We start from the raw sequence: 21,227 nt of genomic DNA on the forward strand, positions 1-21,227 counted from the left end.
CTTGAGCAGCAGTTTTGTTGTCTCTGCGCAATTCAATTGGCTAACAATTTAGCTTGATTAAAAGCAATAATAACCATACAGAAATTTCTGTCGCCAGCTGTTCTCCACGCGAACGGAACGGATGAAGCACACGTAAGCGCGTTGGCCGCGGATCTGGTTACGATACGAGCTTGGCGATGAGTAGTATGTAAAATAAAATGTGGCGGTGGCGTGAGAACAGCAATGGGTAAGTTAATGAACGATGAACTGCCACCCTGCTCGTGAAAATTAGTTTTTTTATTCGCAATGGGCTTATTTTTCCTGAGAGAAATGACACGAATCAACTAGTGGCATGGATAGAAATTATCCTCTTGGAAGGATGCCACTCAAATGCCATGCTCAAATTAACTTGTTTCGATCGTCTAGCCTTGAATGGTGAAGAACATTACATAAACATCTAAACAGCTATATTGAAAAATAACTACGCCATTGTCCTCACAGACCAGACAACGACAAATATTTACGAGCTCTTCCAATTACCTCACGATATTATCTTGGATTACCTTTGGCAGTGGCGCCAACTGGGAACGACATTGTTGTCAACACACATCAGTGTTTCGCACCAATAATCGGAGAAGTGCGATGATCGTTTTTCTTGTTCGGTGAAATGATGTTTTCATTTTCTGCCTCGTTTCCCACAATTCTACACATTATAATTGAAGACTAATTTGCCAGTGTCAATCCCGCGAATTGTTGGCAAAAACGACCAGGCTGTGGCGCCTGATGGGGGGTATGGGAAACAGGGTGCCAAACAAATCTTTCCATACCTCGTGTGCAATCTTCGCGTCAAAACATTGCACGGTGCAAATAGCGCACGACTGTCTCGCAATATCGACAGACATGCAATTTTCAAACCAACTGCTCTTTCTGCGCTCCAGTTAAAACTAGTTCAAGGAAACGGAGTGATTCTTCCTTTCCTAAAAAACGTCCGTTGTCTACACTCTGTCCAACTTCTATAAGACCACCCTGATTATATTTCGTTGCAACACAAACAGTTAGAATTTCAAAAAGACACATTCATACATTGTTGAATGCTTAGAATAAAGTATATTTAACGTCAATTAATTCAAAAGAATTGTTTGTTTATTTATTGTACTTAAATATGATAATTTCAGCTGTCAAGTTTCTATTAGACCATTTCAAAATTCATATGTATTATCAATGAAAAATTCAAAACTATTACCTGATTCACATGTCAATAATTGGCAACCTTGTCGTTTTGTTTTGAGCTAATAACATGGAAAAATCGTGTTGGCATACTATTTACCAAATTTTTCTGAACGGATTTCTCGATATTTTTCCATTGTTCCAAAATTGCTACCGTGAGCTCTTCAATCGTGGTGTATGTTCCTTCAGTGTAGATTCTGCTTACAAGGATCCCCCTAAAATTTTCAACAGGAGTCTAGTCTGGAGAGCGAACCAGTCAGTCCAAAAAAATAAGTTTTTGGTCCTTAATTCATTGCTTAGTTTCCTTGCTGGTATGAATAGTAGCATTATTTTGCTGGAATGTGATTTTTTTGTGACTATATCCACACAAAAATGATAGGAGAGAGCGAGGACTTCAGAACATGTATGTAATCCTTCACACAATTTGGGCATGGGTGTCGTACTGGTCGGAATTATTTTTCCTTGAAAAAGCAGTGATACTTGCAAGATTATGAAAAATAAACATTGTTTTTAATTTTTTTATAAACTATATACAGTAGAACCTCGATTATCCGCGGAATAGTCGGGCAAGGTCACTGCATATAACGAAAATCGCGTATAACGCAACAATGGACTAAAATGGAGTGCAAACACAAAAAAAAACATTTGAGCACTGTTATCTATTACTCATAGGAGCGCCGTATTGATTCGTGAACAGGTTCACTAGACATCAAGCTTCGTTTAGGAAAAGCATAAACTGATACTTGGTTGAGTGAAATATAAGATTAGTACGATTTCTTGCTGTGGTGGCTGAGAGAAGACAAACGACCACAAAGAGTTAAAACATAGGCAACCGAAGATTGCAAGAAACACGCATTGTTCAGAAACATCATTCCAGAAGTCACAAAGTTCACAAATAATGTATCTAAATAAAAAAAACACATTTGTACAGAAAATTTTTCATGTCGTCAGTCAGTCTAATATTCAACAGCTGGCCAAGGAATGAAATCTCCGACTTCACCAACAAGTATTATGTCGTATTAGGAAAACGATTTGCGCTATCCTGTTTATATTCTCATATATTGGGCTGAAATGAGAAGGAGTACCCCACAAGTTCGGTATCGTGGCTTTGCAGGAAATCTGTCGCAAGGGTGAGAAGGTGTGGAAGGTCCGCGGTGGTAAGGCCCAGTTTTAACTTTGCTTTGTAGTGTTGGGCAAAATGTTGGATCGCGTTATTAATTGGAAGGCGATCAACGAAAGGATGTGTGTATTGAGGATAAAAGGCCGGTTCTACAACTACAACATCATCAACGTGCACTGTCCGCACGAAGGCAGACCCGACGACGAGAAGGAAGCGTTCTATGCGCAGCTGGAAGCGACATACGACGGCTGTTCACCATGGGACATCAAGATCGTCATCGGGGATATGAACGTCCAGGTTGGTAGGGAAGCAATGTACAGACCGGTGATAGGACCGTGCAGTCTACACACCAACACGAACGACAAAGGCCAGCGGTGCATCAACTTCGCAGCTTCCCGAGGCCTGGTGATCAGAAGCACATTCTTCCCCCGCAAGGATATCCATAAGACCACTTGGAGATCACATGACCAACATACAACAAACCAAATTGACCACGTCCTCATCGAAGGCCGATTTTTCTCAAACATCACTAACATACGTTCCCTGCGCGGTGCGGATATTGACTTGGATCATTACCTACTAGGAGTACATGTGCGCTCAACCCCTCCTCGGTTTAACATTCGGCAGTTAAAAGACCCTCAAGCTGCCGAGAATTACGCGCGCCTGTTGGATGAGGCACTACCCTCCTCTGGGAAGCTAAATGCTTCGAATCTCAAAGACGGCTGGAGTAAGATTAGCTCTGCCATCGAAGAGACCGCAACCGCGGTACTAGGTGAGAAACCACGAGTCCAAGAAACAAAACAGATCGGAAAAACTATCTAAGCATTGCCACGAGGGAGAATCTGGTCAAATATCGACGAGCGCGGAATAAGCTGACCACGATACTGAGGTGAAAAAAGCGCCAGCAGGAGAACAGGGATCTCTCCCAGATTCTAACACGTCGTCTATCCCCGATATCCAAAGGCTTCGTAGGGCAGTACCAAGCGGGCTTTATGGGGGCCCGCGCCACTACGGACCAGATTTTTGCCCTCCGAAAAATCCTCCAGAAATGTCGGGAGTACAACGTGACCACTCATCACATTTTCATAGACTTTAAGGCAGCTTATGATACAGTCGATCGAGAACAGCTATGGCAGATCATGCACGACTACGGTTTTCCAGGCAAACTGACACGGCTGATCAAAGCTACCTTGGAGCGAGTTATGTGCTACGGGCGTGTTTCGGGGGCATTCTCGAGCCCTTTTGAATCTCGCAGAGGTTTAAGGCAAGGGGATGGACTATCCTGTATGCTATTTAATATAGCCTTTGAGGGTGTAATCGGACGTGCGGGCATCGAAACGAGAGGCATGATTTTCAACAAAAGTACCCAACTCCTGGGCTTCACAGATGATATTGACTCAATAACAAGAAACTTTGCGACGGCTGAGGCAAACTACGCCAGACTAAAAGCGGAGGCCAGGAGGGTGGGACCAAGGAAAGTGAAGTGGAAGGTAAAACGTAATGTCAGAATTGCAGTTCGGACGTATCCCGTAAGTTTGAATTTATTTACATAGATGGTATCCAAACAACACTAAACATTGACTACAGTTTGGCCGGCACGGTTGATTGCCGTTATGAACCAAACACAAAAAAACAAAGCTGCAAAATACGCGCCAGTGGCTGTACCACGATCAAAGCATTCCCTGAATAAATCATTTCACATTAGCCGAGCCAGCTGGCGGAAGCATATGCATGAAGGTTACTAGGTTACTATTTTCAACGACAACTGTTTATTTATTATACTGCTTCAGATACCTTCGACGAAATCAAATGTAACCATACCAACGTAAGTAATAACATAAACAAATCCAAACTTTTCGTCTTGCCATTCCTCATGCGTCTTTCCTAAATAGTGTAAATTACGAGCCACCTGTTAACTCCACCATCTTGGGTGGGACTACTAATTAATGCGTCAAAAACCAAGTACATGGTGGGAAGAGGCTCAAAGGAGAAAACGGTGAGCCTCCCACGGACAGTGACAGTGGACGGCGATGAACTGGAAGTGGATGAATTAGTGTACTTGGAATCTCTGATCACCGCCGACAACAATACCACGAAAGATATCCAACGACGCATTCAAGCTGAAAATCGTGCATACTTTGCGCTCCGCAAGACCGGACATGTCGTGGCCAAAACAAACACACACCGGAAAGTTATACAGCATGTTTCTAACGATTTGTCAAGGATGCTTATTCATGGAAGACGAAACGAATACGCAGATGGCTTTTGGTCCACAACCAGGCCAAAAAATAATTACAAATTTTGCTTTTGTAAACGAAAATTAGGGGTTTGCTCATAAACGGGACTGTGGTCTAAAAGATGTACAGACATGAATTCCTGAAAAAGTCTATTCTCTGGCACTATGAACTCAGTTCAGCCAGGTTTGACAAGCTGTTAGTTCAACCGAGAGGTACTTCAGTAATACCGAGAAAACGGAGTGGATGCCATCGAAAAAAAAACCTCAATCCAAACAATTGCTACCATTTCTATCCAATAAAAACCATGGTGGAATGAAATGCCTTTCAGGTTGTGCAATAAGGTGACCAAAATCACATCGGAGTAATTTTTGGATAAAGGAAGGTGGCTCTGGTCCGACCCACGATAAATACAATACGGTACCGCGACTTATGAGAAAGGCCTTTCAGCCATTTTGGATTTTTTTTCCGCAGTGTTCGTAAACAATCAGCAATATTTTGCAATATAGTTTTTTGCTTTTTGTGTGTGGAATTGTTTTGGTTATTCCTATTCTGAATTTCTGCAGAGTGAGAGTATTGATGGATAAGGGCAAAATTGTGATTTTAAAATGACTGGAACTATGGCAATAAGAGCATTTAGAAAGTTGAAAGGTAAGTCTTTCACGGTTAAAGCTAGTTTTGTAATATACCCTATCTAATTTAATGTTTCAGCTCAAGAGAACAAATCGACTCACGATGTCGGTTGGTGATGGAAAATAATAATGTTCATCAGAGCCAAACTTGATAGTAATATTTTATTTTTCCCGCGTTTTGCAGTCAAATCCCTTTCGACAGTCCTCTGTATCTGTACCGTTTCCCCTCGCCCACTTATTGACGACACGGTCACACCTTTAGTATATATATATATATATATATATATATATATATATATATATATATATATATATATATATATATATATATATATATATATATATATATATATATATATATATATATATATATATATATATATATATATATATATATATATATATATATATATATATATATATATATATATATATATATATATATATATATATAATTTTTATATATTTTCTGTTTGGTTTATGGTTTAGTTGTTTACCGATTAAACGTTAGAGGCGACCAGCTTTGGCCAACAGAAAAAGAATATTATAGTTCATCGGGAAAGCGCGAGGCCAAACACTTTGATAGAGATTTGCCAGAAGCACCGGGAGCTTGAATTATGCCAATGAGGTATATATAGAGGTGGAGCAGTAGGCGAAGTGTATCTGTATTGGCAAGCCAAATATCGTGTCGTAATTATTTGCATTCAATATGGAATGTATATGGAAGAAACAAAACAATGTTGAAAGTACTCACGGTTGCATGATGATTTGAGGCAAAATTCTCATGAAATCATTCAACTGGTTGTTTTTTAACAGATGTCAATTACATCGTGGCTCATTTCGATAACTTCACCGTCTCAACGTAGTATTACTTGCGTCATTTTTATTAGTACTTAGTTGAGATTTCTATGCCAAATAACACGCCTTGCATTCTGAGTGGCAAGCTCTAGAATACGCGTGATCACAGTGCAAGTCGGAGGAAATTTCTTTGACGAAAAATTCCCCCGACCAGAACGGGAATCGAACCCGAACACCCGGCATGTTAGTTATGACGCTAACCACTCGGCCACGGGAGCACGGGAGCATTTCGATTATGCATGTGGTAAAAAGGTCCAGTCGTATGCTTAGTTCTCGAAAGCAGTAAAATTTTCGGTAAAATTTTGATTAATTGGCGATTATTATCTCACAACATACACACCGACACATCACATCAAATTGATAATGGTAAAATAATGAAACTTCGTTTGTTTTTATGAACGTGGGGGAGTGAAAATGGCACATGGAAATATCACTTTTATCCGTCTTTTTCGACGTGATTTCACAAATATTCACTCCACGCTATCACATTAGCCTCATATTCAGCGGGAGCTCTACAAAAATGTACGTTTTTAATTGATAAATTACTTCCTGAAAAAAGCATTTTCACATGGATGCGGTGGTCAGTTTAATTTAATGAAAACTGGAAACATTATCATTTTCCCATACATTTGTTCTGCCGATTTGTGTGCATTCCTGAACACGAACTACACGGGCGAGTAGCACCATACATACAAATCAAACGTCGAAGTTCGTGGTATGGGTGCGTTCGTCGCTCTTCGGTACGACATCGGTTCAATCACCAGTAGCATTTCTCCGCTCCATCTGCGCTGCCGGTCCGTACAGAGAAGTTGCTATGCCTGTTTATATGAATACATAATGTATTTGTCTGCCGGTGTCGGTACGTGTCGTTTATGCTACGTGCTGGATAATATAAAACGGCCTTAATGCTGATTTCACACAGCTCGATACAAAGAGAGGAAGCCCTCTGTATCCAGGTGTGCTACGACAAAGAAGAGCAGCACACGAGAATTTTTTTGTGCTAGTGTGGATATGGAAAAGTATCCAGAATTTTGGAATATAGATATAGGGTAAATGATCTTGGTTTGTCCAGTCGAAAATATGATCATGGTTTGCCCACTTTTTTGAATGCTCTAATTCAGCGCTCCTGTGTCAAATAAGGCCTTCGAATGTTTCGAAACATATAAATGAAATTGCCTTTTACATGATTTATAGTAGTTTGATAGTATGTTTTTCGAAATCACATGTTTTAAAGGATTATAAAATACACCTTCTATTTGTGTCAATGCGCCCCTCATTCGAACTAACTTTTAATCGATCACCAGATGATTATTTGGCACGTATTCAGAACTTTTCTGGATTACAACACTTATAAATATTGTAAACATCATGCTTGCTCACCATTTGTATCGGATTTACATAGCTAAACCATTAAATTAACGCATTGTGATGAACTCAATTCTGATCATGAGTTGTTCTAATTCAATAATGTTGTTTTGTCCACATGATTTCTATCGCAACCGCTTGGCGCGCTGCAGTTTGTTTATGTTAGTTTATGGTGTGCTTCGCGCATAGCAGAAGTATGGTTTTTCTGTGTTGATTGTGTTGAGGTGAACACTTCTAAAATGTCCAAGAAAAGGCAATATTCTGAAGAAAGTCTAAATTATGAATGAATCAATATGATGACAGTAAACTCAACCAATGATAAATGCAACATCTAATTGTGAATTCGAATGTTTTCATTCAAAAATGGACATTTCTAAAACCGGACAAACCATGATCATTTTTTTGGGCAAACCATGATCAGAGGTGGTCAAACCATGATCATAATTCTTCTTTAAGGAAAATCGTTAAAAAACATAAAAATTTGAATAATTTCAACACCTTATGGTAGTATTAGCAACTAGAGACTTGGGGCTTTTCAACAAACCCAAACTCGTATCGATTATGTGTGATTTTCATGAAGAAAAATCGATTTGCATTTACTAGTTGCGTAAAAACACCCCAAATTAGACAAACCAAAATCATTTACCCTACACTGCATTTATTTAGAAAAACGCATATTTCATGAAAGTATGCTTTCAACATGTTACTGTTGCATGTTGTGGGGTTTGATTTAATTTCAAGAGGAATATAGGAGCAAAATGGTTCATAGTTTGTGATCGATATCTGAGTGAAAAGGAGAAAGTCTGATGCGAGTTGAACCAAATAAACGAGGAGTGCTGATAGCCTTCGAATCTACTGAAGTAATGAAAAATTAAATAGCTAAAAAGATATTACAAAAATTTCGATGCATTCTAAAATAATATCCGAAGTGATAAACAAGTGTGTTGAATAATATAACTCCGCAGTTCTACGTCGAAAACTGCGGTCGTGTCCTAAATACAGCCCATTACATTTTTTTTTCAAATTTGATTAAATGTGGCACGTTTTTTCAGTGAAGTTGAGTTCTGAATGATCATCTTTCAAATGAGTCAATAACATTTTGACGTTTACGTTTACGTAACATTTCTATAGAAAGTAGATTTTTTCCTTTCAGCGCTGTAAATCCGATAATTCTATGCTGATCAAACCTTCAATCACACAATGTGTTCCTTTTTATCACCTTACGCTATCGAAGAACGAGGAGAGTAGGACTCAATAAAACCGAAAGATAATTTAATAATACCCGAATAATATATGAATATTATGTGCATCAATAATAAAGGGATTGAATTATAAGTATAAATCCATCCATCCAATCATTAACTACCTCAGGAGAGTATTTTTTGTAATCAAAAGCGATCATCCGTGTGCTGAACCAAGGTTGAAAAAATGATGAAAAAAATTAAATCCCGCTAGATTCGATAGCGTTCAAGCACATAACCAGAACATTCCAGGTAAGCCAATTGCACATTAAGTACTCACACGTAAACATCCTTGACCTACATTCGAGGCGACTCTTGCAGTATCCAGTCATACTAGGTCAAACAATCCATAAATGCGAGCCAAATTCAAACGAGGGAAACTGTCCAAACTTTTCTCCTATTATGGCATTCGTGCTTCTGCTTTCCATTGAAACTATCCTCCCATAAAAAATCCCGCCGCAAAGATTTCTCGGAAGCCGCAAGGCTTCCTGTTACCGGAGGTCATGCGAAGGTTATTGCTGTCGCACTGTTCTGTTTTCCGCCGGCAAAACTGACAATACATATACGACATTTCCATGCGGTGGGACAAATTTTCTCACTCTCAGGAAAAGCTCTGGACAAGGAAAGAGTAACGAGCGTGAGAGTGTTTCCATCGTTGTTCTTCACGTCGATGACTGCGTGCGCGAGAATCTAACCCCAAATCATGCTAAACTTAGCACATCTCTCACTTCATTCACTGCCGCTTCACGATAGAAACCTTGAATTGGATGATGTTGAGTTAAAACTAGAAATAATGCTCTTTTGTGGAAAAGATGGAGGAGGTGTGTCTCTGAGATCGCATAAGCATTCGTTGTCATGAATGGGAGAGCACAAATGTGCATTTTGTTTGGGTGTAACATGTCGTAACACGTCATTCAACTTTGCTGGCAGACTTCCATGGAAGCACCATGGGATGATGCAGTGATAAGAGGAACATAACAATGAGATTTACGAAGTCGATTCAGATAGCTTTGTAGAAGGCGACAATTTTTCTGTTTTACAGAATTTTAGTATTAGCATTGTCAGTATTTCATTAGCTTTTTTTTATAAATGTTGCTGCATAGTGATATCAACCCTACAATCGAATAACATCTGACTCCGAAAAGGGTATGCAGAATCCATCAAACAATATTATTGTTGATAAAAAATGTCATTTTTAATCGTAAAAAAATTATCCGAATCGCTTTGTTTTGATTATATCTGAATAAAAATCGTAATACGTTTGAATCTCTTTCGAACAATTGATTTCAACAGGTGTAATCTAAAGATAATCAGATATTTATATCGTTAGTAAGTAAACTGACGGAAGTGCTTATTTTGCATAGAAGCACTCTGGGATATTGACTTCCACAACTGTTCGCAAAATACAATTAAACAACAACCCGAACATCTCAGATTATGAATTAATTGAAATATCTATGCTGATCGATACTAAACGGCGAACGAAAAGGTTGTAAATCTTACCGAGCAGGTAACGAATTAAATAGGAACGGAACAAATTTACCAAAATCCGGTCAGCTGCCTCCTCAAAACAAAAAGTATGTAAAAGCTAACTACAGACAAATCAAGCGACAAGAAGTCTAGACGGCTCATTTTTTCGTTAAACAAACTACAACGTCCAGCATGCTTACCAATAAGTGGAGCAATGGCCAGCGCATCCTCCAAAGCCCTAGATGCTCTTTTACACCTTCTACCCTTGCTCCAAAACACTACGTGTCACTACGTCATCTTTTTTTTTTTGTTTCTAGAGATTTGTAATAGCTCGGTTGTAATGATGTATATAGTGTAGGGCAAGGGTGGCCAAACTTTTAGATATTACGGTCGACTAAATGATCAGATGGTACGCTGCGGAGGCGTCGTGCACAAATTACGTAACACGAATAGGGGAGGTGGAGGTGGTTCGGGTTGCGTTACCTAATGCGACATAGAAGGGAGGGGGAGGGGAATTGGACAAAACAAACTAAAACACCCTAATTCACTCAGATTATTTCGGACCCCAGAACACTTTCTCTTGCTTCTTGAGTAATATATGACAAGAATAATACATCAAATCTGATGTTCCAAAACCAGACTTTGAAGATTTAGAAATGCATCTGAAGCATAGTAGGTGTTCAAGATGTAGAAATAGAACCATTTGCTGAACATCAAATGGTTGGACGACTACAGTTTCAATAACAAATAGAAATTTAAATAAAAACATACCCGATTAATTTGTTTAGAACGAAAAATTCCTGTCCAGTCCATATCCTAAGCATCCGCTATATAGTAACTTTATGTGCCCTTCTCAAGCGTTGACAGTTCTCCAGTTTAGCTTTATAGTGCTACCTTTTGCATAATTTTTACCATTACATTTTTATATGTACCGTCATCCGGAGGCAAATTGATCACCGGGGTGAAATTGATCAAACGTACTACTAAAAACAAACTGCAATTTTTGGAGGTATATTGCAATTAAATTTAAAACTGTTTTATTTGCCATGCCATTATCATTTGAAGATGCTTTCATTCAATGATTTCCAATGAATTGCTTATTAAATTGCATAAAAATTAGTATTTTTCTGAACAGCATTTTCGTGTCCATTTTTAAGCATGCTAAAGAAACATATTTTCAACACATCATAACGATAATCATAGGTGCTAAACACATTCAATCACAACCAGTCAAATCTCCACGAGTTGAAACAGTAATCAAATAGTTAAAATTGCTATTGAAACAAGTGAGAAAAATCAATTTTGCAAAAAAGCATCATGAAAGGCTACTTTTTTTCTTAATCAGACAACCTGAATTTCAATCGAAGCAACCCTGTATCTCACTACTCTACTAGCTTCAGGAGCAATCATTCTGTTTATTTACTTTTCCACGTTGCGCTTTGAAAATATTTATGTGTTGTAGAAGTCAAGTTTTGTTTCGTTCAAAATGTCTTCCCGGTGATGATTGGATTTCCGGATTCATAAAACGCATGGAGACAACGCTCTAATCTCGGATGACACAAAACATCAAGAGAAACCGCGCCAAGGTAAGCCCAGCTGACGTTAGCGCATATTTCGACAATCTGGCAAAGACAGTCAGCAACATTCCGGTAGGAAATATCATTAATTATGATGAGACCAACTTTACCGATGACCCAGAATCGACAAAAGTGATTGTTAAGAAAGGCCAGAAGCATGTGGACCGCATTATGGATCATTCGAAGAGCGCTTATTCTGTGATGTTTGCCGGAGCTGCAGACGAGAAGATGCTGCCACCATACGTTGTATATGCTGCAGTGCATCTCTATCCTACCTGGACAGAGGGTGGACCGAAGGGAACTCGATACAATCGCACCAATCAGGTAAGGTCCTATAATTTTCTACCTTAAATATACATACAAGATATCCTGATAGATAATTAGATAATTAAACTCTGCGTTGATTAGTAAAAATCATCTGCAGCAATTTATCATAGAATTTTGTTATTTTTGCCTTTTTCGTATACGAACTGACTGACGAACTAAGCTAACTGAATCGAATTAGACGCGAATAGTTTCATTTGAAAGAAACCTTTCTAGTTTAATCTGAATCGATCCACGGGTTCCGGGGATATGGCCGGAACAGGTCCAGCGCCTTAGATTCCAGAACCCAAAAATAAACAGAACCCACCATTTGGGGGATCAAAATTGCTCATTCATGACCATTTTGAGGGATTTTGACCAACCCGAATGATCTCAGGATGACCTGCATATAAAAATTTAGATCTAGATATGAGAAAGGCATGACTATACTTCTAGGTAAACTAAATCACGTTTTTGTATCTCCAAACCCTTGAATTATCATTAAAATGAACGTAGGTAAAGAAATCAGTGAATTTGTATATATTTATGCATATTACACTAGAAAATAATGAAAAAAAAGCTTGATCAATTTCACCCCAAAGCCATGTTTTGCAAATTTCCAAACTAACGCTTAAGGGAATTTTACAACAAAAATTTTCAAAACGTTCTGTGACCTTAGCACCAGTACTGGTTTTAAAAATAATTAGGTGTAAATTGAACAAAAAAAAAATCGGAAATACTCACATTTTTCTGAAAACTGTGATCAATTTGCCCCCGGTTTACGGTGCTTGAATTTTTTTCTGAAACATATTGTCCAATGTGAACAAGAATCCCCTGGTAATTAAATAAATTTCCATTGCACCTGAATAAAGCAATGCATTTTTACTACAGTGTATGTGTTTCCTGCCATTACGTGGATACCATCAACATCGTCCAACTAATAATTCTTAAGCCAATTAATGATACCAAAGCTAAAATTATGCTTATACAGGCAAACCTGTTTTTGTGCGGTCCCTTTTTGCGTCATTCCTCGTTTGTGCGACTCTTTTTGTGCGATTTTATTATGACATCGGTCTTGAATCACACAAACCAAACCCACAAATCTTAAAATCGCACCTAAAGAGTCACAAAAGGGCATGCTGGTCATGCCGAAGCAGTTTAATACGGTGGTCCAATGTACGTTGCAGTTTGTTCAGGAAGGCACTGTTCTTTGAACACATTTCCGCATGGGCTCGATTTAAAAAGGGTGAGCGAGCTGCCTGAATTCGAGATTATTCAGCTTCAAGGAAAAATTAAGCTAAAAATCATAAATAATGTGGATGGAGAACCAGACGAGAACCCGTTTTAAAATGGTCATAGATATTTTCGATTTCAATTCAATTGAATCTGATCCAATAAGCGTTACTACAAATGCTCCAGGACGCAGTGCTTTCAATCGTTGAACGTCGCACGGCTCCTCTTCCCCGAGAGTTAGTAGGATCAATACTTCCCATTTCGTTCGAAACCGTTATTTGGTTCGAATTATAATAATGCAAAAACAACTCGAACGGAATATAGAATAGGGGTGTATATTTCTTGAATGAAATCAATTACACCTTTAATAAATTCACATAAGTAATTATAGTTTTAAAATAAAAATAACAATATTTCATTAAAACTCGCATTCGCAGGCTTCAAATGCGAAGTCTTTTTTCCAAAAAATTAGTTTCATTGATTTTCGAAACCTTATGCCGGATGTTTCCAGCATTTGCAAATAGTCAATTAACAAATGATATGTCTGGAGAAAACATTGTTGAAATTGTTCCTAGTGACATTTTTTCCTAGATTTTCCTAGATTTCCTAGTGATCTTTAATCCTAGATCCTGTCTCAAATCGGACCTCTAAACCTGGAAATGATCGATGATTGGAGCGAACTGGAGGGCTCTATCAACCAAGGCAATCAAAACTTTTTTCATTCTGTAACAGAATAACACGTAGTCTACCCAAATTGAATAAAACAGATCTAAGTATGTCCATAGACCATATACCGGACATTGTCTGAACAGATATCTCCTCAAAAAGTTAGGGAAACCAACAGATGATAAATTTCATTCCTGCAAATTTGAGGCTGAATCTTCGGAACACTTACTGTGTCAAGATGACCGTAAAGGAAGTCACACCTTCTCGGGAAGAAACGCAAAGTCCTAGTGCAACTATCACTCTTTTTTCATAGATGAAACGTACTGACAGTGCATATGTAGCAATCTGATGGTTCAATATTCCTGCAGAACTAAATGAAAAACAGATCTATCAAAAAAATGTACCCATTTTATTCAAACTTTGTGACTGTCAAGCCAATGGAGACGCATCATAGTTTTTGGAGTTATTCCAGTAAAAAAAGGTCGTTTTTTCAAATCACCTCAGGCGTGGTGCATAAATTAAGTAACGCCAAAAATACGGCTTTTGGACCCAGACAATCAGATATATGTTATATCTGGACCCATTGAACGTAAACGTCTCTTTAACACGTTGTCTGCCACGTCAATCATCGGTGCCTGACGCAGCCTGAACGGAAAGCTCGGTGCTGATGGTTGACGTGACAGTCAACGTGTTAAAGAGACGTTTACATTCAATGGGTCCAGATATAATGGTGACTGATGCGACTGAACGGAAAGCTCGGTGTCAGTCACCGGTGACTAACAGTATAAAATATGGTGATAAAGGTAGAAATTTATTTTTTTTTGCAGAAATTTTACTGCTTTCGAGCAGAAATACCTTATTACGATACAGAACGATGGCCCTAACAAGTTCAAAAATTTTCATCGAGTAAATTCAAATTTTTCAGTATTGCGCTTAGCATTGCATTACTACGATATCATCGCTTGGCCTGAGGGGAAAGTCGATATAAAACTCAACGTTTTAATCGTTTTAATATACCACTTTCTTGAGTGAATACATATTTATAAATAGGTTAAAATTTCCTCCGACTTGCACTGTGATCACGCGTATTCTAGAGCTTGCCACTCAGAATGCATTCAAGGCGTGTTATTTGGCATAGAAATCTCAACTAAGTACTAATAAAAAATGACGCAAGTAATACTACATTGAGACGGCGAAGTTTCTCTAGGAACGTTAGTGCCATTGAAGAAGAAGAAGAAATAGGTAAAAATCGAACGATGCTAGATCATGATAAGGATTAAATAGGATTTTCTAACTGTTCGAGCATCTACTTAAAGTCCTGCAAGCATGTTTCACTAAGCTGTTCATAATAAGACGGAAACGTTATTGTTGTTTATTCTTTTTTTGTTATCGGACCAGTACTGCCAACAACTGGACCGCTTGAAGGTAGCACTCATGAAGAAGAGGCCATCTTTGATAAACAGAGGCCGCATTGTCTTCCATCAGGACAACGCCAGGCCACACACTTCTTTGGTGACGCGCCAGAAGCTCCGGGAGCTCGGATGGGAGGTTCTTTTGCATCCGCCGTATAGTCCGGACCTTGCACCAAGTGACTACCACCTGTTTTTGTCCATGGCGAACGAGCTAGGTAGTCAGAAGTTAGCCACAAAAGAGGCCAATAAGGAAGCGAGCTTCTATAACAGGGGTATTATGAAGTTGGCATCTCGTTGGGAACAAGTCATCGAACAAAACGGCGCATATTTGACTTAAAACAGATGATTGTAACTAATTTTATGAACAAATGAAAATTCAAAAAAAATACCGCAGGACTTTTTTGACAGCCTAATATTTAGTTGAAATTTATTATGCCCAATAACACGCCTTGCACTGCAGTGGCTACAGTGCAAGTTGGAATAAATTTATTTCACGAAAATCGAAATCACCCGGCCAGAACGGGAATCGAACACGAGCCCACGGCATAACAATGTTTAGCACTAATCTCTCAGCCACGGGGGCACATGTGTATAATGCACAATGCATAATACAGATTATTGTTTCCCAGATTTAAGATGTCGGGTTTCCAATTTCTAATCACAGATTCTAGATGCAGATTGTGTGGCTCCGATCATAGGATACGATCCTTTAGTAAGGTCCGACAGAGCCTTAGTGACCACACATTCCAACAATCACGGTATAAAATAGCAAGAATTCAAGATCCTGAAGATACTCCGCAAATCTTACGGATTATCACGTTTTCCAGCATCTAAGCATCCACTCATCCAGACAAAAAATAGTACACGAACCTCTATCCACTAGACCACGGGAGCTACGAAGATTTCATATTACTGATTCCAACCAGAATTCCTTTTCCAGATTACACAAAGCGATCCACGTTTAGGTTTCTTATTACTACTCCATGATACACATTATGAGTTTCAATTTCAGGTTCAGGTTCAGAGATTCTAGAATCCTGAATTAAAATTCCAAATTCAACAGGAGCGTTTACAATTCTACGAATAAATCCGGACCGTGAAAGCAATGATAGCAACATCCAAACATCTAGATTGTAACATGAGTAGTGTTTTTAAGAGAATCACTTTTTAAGAAAAGGTATTCCCGGGGAATACCCACAAACCTGTTTTCCTGTGGCTGGAACTAAAACACAACAAAATAACACTAACGTCTAAACGCGAATACCAGATGTAAAAACAACAGTAATTCGAGATGACGAGGACACAGTGTTGACATCTACGAAGTTTTCTGGTAGCGTAAGGCAAAGATACTCTCTTTTAAATTTACTTGCTTAAATTGTTATCAGTTGAATGGAAAAAAATCATTTGATGTTGCGTAAGAAGTATTTCTCTGTTACATAGAATATTTATATAATAGGAGAAGCCTTATCTTCGTTCATAAATATTATTTGAAAAATGGTGTTTATTCGCTTTATTCGTTCACTGTTAGGATTCTTTCAAAACAGTCTCAGTGGAGTTTTTTTTATTGTTCAGCTTGATCGCAGTATATCCATAAACTTTATTCACTTGAGCACAGTTAAGTATTTTGCCTCCACCCAACCAATTGCCAGGCACATCCAATTTTAACTTTCAATGAAATATTGTAATTAATTGCTTAAATGGGCCGCCTGCACCGGCGAGACAGACAACATCGGCGTTAGTGAGCGGAGGAATACAATCTTTCATAGCGTGGTGGTGACAGTGATGAGTAAGAACCATCTCATTCATTTTCTCACCACCCACGTTCTTGGTGAGCAGTGATGAATATGAAGCCGTGAGTGAAGTTTTTCCAGTTCGGAGTAGGCACAGTTTTCTTGGGTGTTGTATTTCTTCCACGTTACATCAATTGCATCCTTTCACAATGCATTTTTGCACCCATTTTGCATTGCGCACTTTGTCAACGATTCACTCATGTACAAATTTAGGATGCGATCTAAGTGTAGTGTACTCACCATTTCCGAATTGATCTGCTTGATAAGCATGCTGAAACATGTCTTGTAATCGATCAATTTCGATGTCTTTTCTCTCATGTCACTTAAAACACTGAACACGGCGCCTGGTTCGGCTATGGAATATATAGGATTCCAAGAGCGGGAGAATGTACTTCGTTCATTTGAACACGTACGTAATACCCGACCAGCATTGCCAGTCAGCCCGTTGGTACTTCGCTGGCTCCAGCCGGGATAATATGATGAACTTGTATTACAAATAATTTCCAACATAACTGCCTCATGTAGTCATTTTCTTCTTTTATTTTGTGCTCATTTTACAATATTCGTCTTCATTGTACCTTCCCATACCATTGCAATCAAAACGCAACAGTTTCAGCTTAGTCCGATAGATATGACTGGCACCGCTGAAACATACAAGGGCAGCTGCCGGTTTCTCCAGAACGAACATAAACTATACAGAAAACCACACCGCGCAAAATCACTCTCCCGACGCTGTTACTCTCGTTCATTGAATTCTACAAATTCCCCTCGCGATTCATACGAATGTACCCTCTAAACTCGTGAGCGGCCACCGACCACATCTTCGGCATTCATAGTTTTGTTTAACTACTAATTCGCCCACTACACCACTCGAAGATGATCTATCAACAGAAAGGTCCTTGGGCGAAAGTACATGAACGGAAGTGAGGGTCAGTATGATTTTAATATGCTCACTCGAGTGGTACGTAGCTGAAGGAGCCACAAACTGTTCGTAGTTTAAGTTTGTGTTGTGAAACCTCCGAATTGCCGGTATACGCATTAAAAAAACTATGATAAGAAACCGTAACCGTAACAAACTCGACAGTAAACATTTTTTTCAGATTTTGCTCAAACTTGTATGTTCAATGCTTAACGAAAAATTCTAGATCCGTATTTATCATTTCTATTGCTCTTAGGGTAAGCGATAAACACGGAACAATTCGGATTGTTCAAGCAGAAATATGCGTTTCTATTCTTTTTCCAGTGTATCGAATATACATTACTAGGTTTCATACTTATTGTAAGACCATTGTTAAAGCCTTACTTCTAGCCCATTGCTCGATATTTTCTGCGAACTGTTTCGCAGTTAAATTCTATTTTCGCTTGAAATCCTTCTCGGTTCCACAGATCGATCCAAACGAACTGAATGTTATTCGCCATGCTTAACCAAAGTCAAAATTGGAACGACCGTCTTGCCCCATTATAGACCTTATTGTAAGTAGACCGTAGTGTAGCTTGTCAAATCTGGCCAAAGCTCCACCAGACCTTTGTGAGCCTTAATAAGCGAGGCGTTTCTTCCCTATACAATTTCGAGTTCATTATCTTGTTTGTGACGAGAACCTTGTTTTTCTGCCCACAGCTTCAAATCCCTTGCCAAATCAAGAACTTCTTGGCAAATGTATCAGCAAAAACGAACTTAAATTCGCTGGTGACATCTCCTGTGGCAGTAGCCTTATAGAATTTCAGTCTCGGAGCTGTCTCGAATTCATTTTCACGTACGTTATGTCATCCATCAACATGCATCCTCCGTCCTTCGTCAAAACCTTGTTGTACGAATTTCGAGCGTGTTTTTTTGGCCCCCGCGGATTTTTCTCCAGCGTCCTGTTTGGTTGCTCGCAGGCACGGAAATTACGATAACCTTCTCACGTACGGATTCGCCGAATGTCGTAGTATGAGAGCCCCGGGTTTACCTCAACTGTTCTCAATACCTTTCACCTCTGCTTTCGATAGTAAAGGTGGGACCACAATGCCGCGCTATGCGTCGCATTGCGACAATTGTGTTTTGACACTTCAATTTAAATATGTGTGTTTCCAATTAGTCAAACACAATAATGCGTTGCGTCATTAGCATCGTTGTACTAAACGCTAACATTTGTTCTAAACTGCTTGCGCCGAATGGCAGTGGCATGGTGTCGACGTCTGGTGGCAACTTCAAATTAGGGCCATAATTTGGGTCCCAAACTCGTTAGTGTAATATCTATCAGATTAGAAGACACGAAGCCGGTTTTTAAATTCTAAAATTTTAATGAAAATTTTCACATCATGTTATTTGATTACTTGAAACACGTGTTTCTGACTTTCATTCAACCATATGGCTAAACAATTCCAACATTGTTGCTGAATTTTTTCATCATAATATAGAGTTGTCTTCATAAACAATTTTCGCATGAGACTTTTTCACCACCTGCAAACAAAAATGTTTTTCATTTAAATGGAATACTAGTTTGATATGGAAAAGCTAATTTACATTCATAATTTTAATTTTGAAAACGGTATTCATTCCGACTGAAAATCAGCTATTCTTTCACGCTCCTCTAAACTAGTGAAAGAAGTTCAATGCCGCCAGCGCGGATATGGCAATGTGTTGGTTTTAAAAACATTCAACTGATCCGTGGACACTACAAGAACAAGAATTTCATACGAATTTTATTTTGTTTTTGTTTACATTAAAAGTGGTGACGCGAATGCTAGATTGTGACTGCAAATCAATAGACTGCGTCGGGTAAATGTTTTAGTACAAAACGCAAGCAATGACAGCTGATGAGAAGCAACGCACAACGCGGCATTTTATTTCCACCTTAAGTTCCACTACGACGCGTTCTCAGATCCATCCGAACAACAGTTGAACGTTCACGGAAACGTTTCAGCGCATCATACACGGTCGATTTAATCACTTTAGTACTAGACCGCCAGATTTTAAATGTTGGTGTACAAAATCAAATATTAGGCTGTCAAAAAAGTCCTGCGGTATTTCCGCGAGGTGTCGTTGTAAGCGCGTAGTTCTAGTTGTATTCATTGTATCGAGTCATACTATAGCTTGTTGGAAAGGTATTTTAATACCGCTATAATATAGTCAGTGACAGTGTTTTGTTTGGTTAAGTCGTTCATGAGTTATAGTGTCGCAAATATGGAGCAAAATAAAGAGAAAATACGACATATTTTACAGTACTACTACGACAAAGGCAAAAATGCATCTCAAGCTGCCAATAAAATTTGTGCAGTTTAGGGACCCGATACAGTTTCCATTTCCACCGCAAAACGATGGTTTCAACGTTTTCGTTCTTGTGTAGAGGTCGTCGAAGATGCGCCACGCTCCGGAAGGCCTGTCGTCGAAAATTGCGACAAAATCGCTGAATTAGCCGAGAAAGACCGGCATAGTAGCAGCCGTAGCATCGGCCAAGAGCTGGGGATAAGTCATCAAACCATTATTAACCATTTGAAGAAGCTTGGATTCACAAAGACGCTCGATGTATGGGTGCCACACATGTTGACGCAAAAAAACATCTTTGACTGTATCGACGCAAGTGAATCGCTGCTGAATCGCAACAAAATCGACCCGTTTCTGAAGCGGATGGTGACTGGCGATGAAAAGTGGGTAACTTACGACAACGTGAAGCGCAAACGGTCGTGGTCGAAGCCCGCTGAAGCGGCTCAGACGGTGGCCAAGCCCTCATTAACGGCCAGGAAGGTTCTGCTGTGTGTTTGGTGGGATTGTCAAGGAATAATCTATTATGAGCTGCTTCCCTATGGCCAAACGCTCAATTCGGACCTGTACTGCCAACAACTGGACCGCTTGAAGGTAGCACTCATGAAGAAGAGGCCATCTTTGATAAACAGAGGCCGCATTGTCTTCCATCAGGACAACGCCAGGCCACACACTTCTTTGGTGACGCGCCAGAAGCTCCGGGAGCTCGGATGGGAGGTTCTTTTGCATCCGCCGTATAGTCCGGACCTTGCACCAAGTGACTACCACCTGTTTTTGTCCATGGCGAACGAGCTAGGTAGTCAGAAGTTAGCCACAAAAGAGGCCTGTGAAAATTGGCTATCCGAGTTTTTTGCCAATAAGGAAGCGAGCTTCTAT

At 39.2% G+C, this 21,227-nt stretch overlaps 1 protein-coding gene across 1 annotated transcript in view; it reads right to left on the reverse strand.

Annotated features, from left to right (window-relative positions):
• LOC129775007 (b(0,+)-type amino acid transporter 1) overlaps window positions 1–17,461 on the reverse strand; it is a 114,381-nt gene extending 96,920 nt beyond the window's left edge. Inside the window, exon 1 of the mRNA XM_055779162.1 lies at window positions 17,348–17,461. Coding sequence (XP_055635137.1) covers window positions 17,348–17,387 — 40 coding nt within the window. The 5' untranslated portion in view covers window positions 17,388–17,461. The remainder of the gene's footprint in view (window positions 1–17,347) is intronic.
• Between the last annotated feature and the right edge of the window lie 3,766 nt (window positions 17,462–21,227).

This window comes from Toxorhynchites rutilus, chromosome 3, assembly GCF_029784135.1.
Source record: "Toxorhynchites rutilus septentrionalis strain SRP chromosome 3, ASM2978413v1, whole genome shotgun sequence".
Classification (NCBI taxonomy): domain Eukaryota; kingdom Metazoa; phylum Arthropoda; class Insecta; order Diptera; family Culicidae; genus Toxorhynchites; species Toxorhynchites rutilus.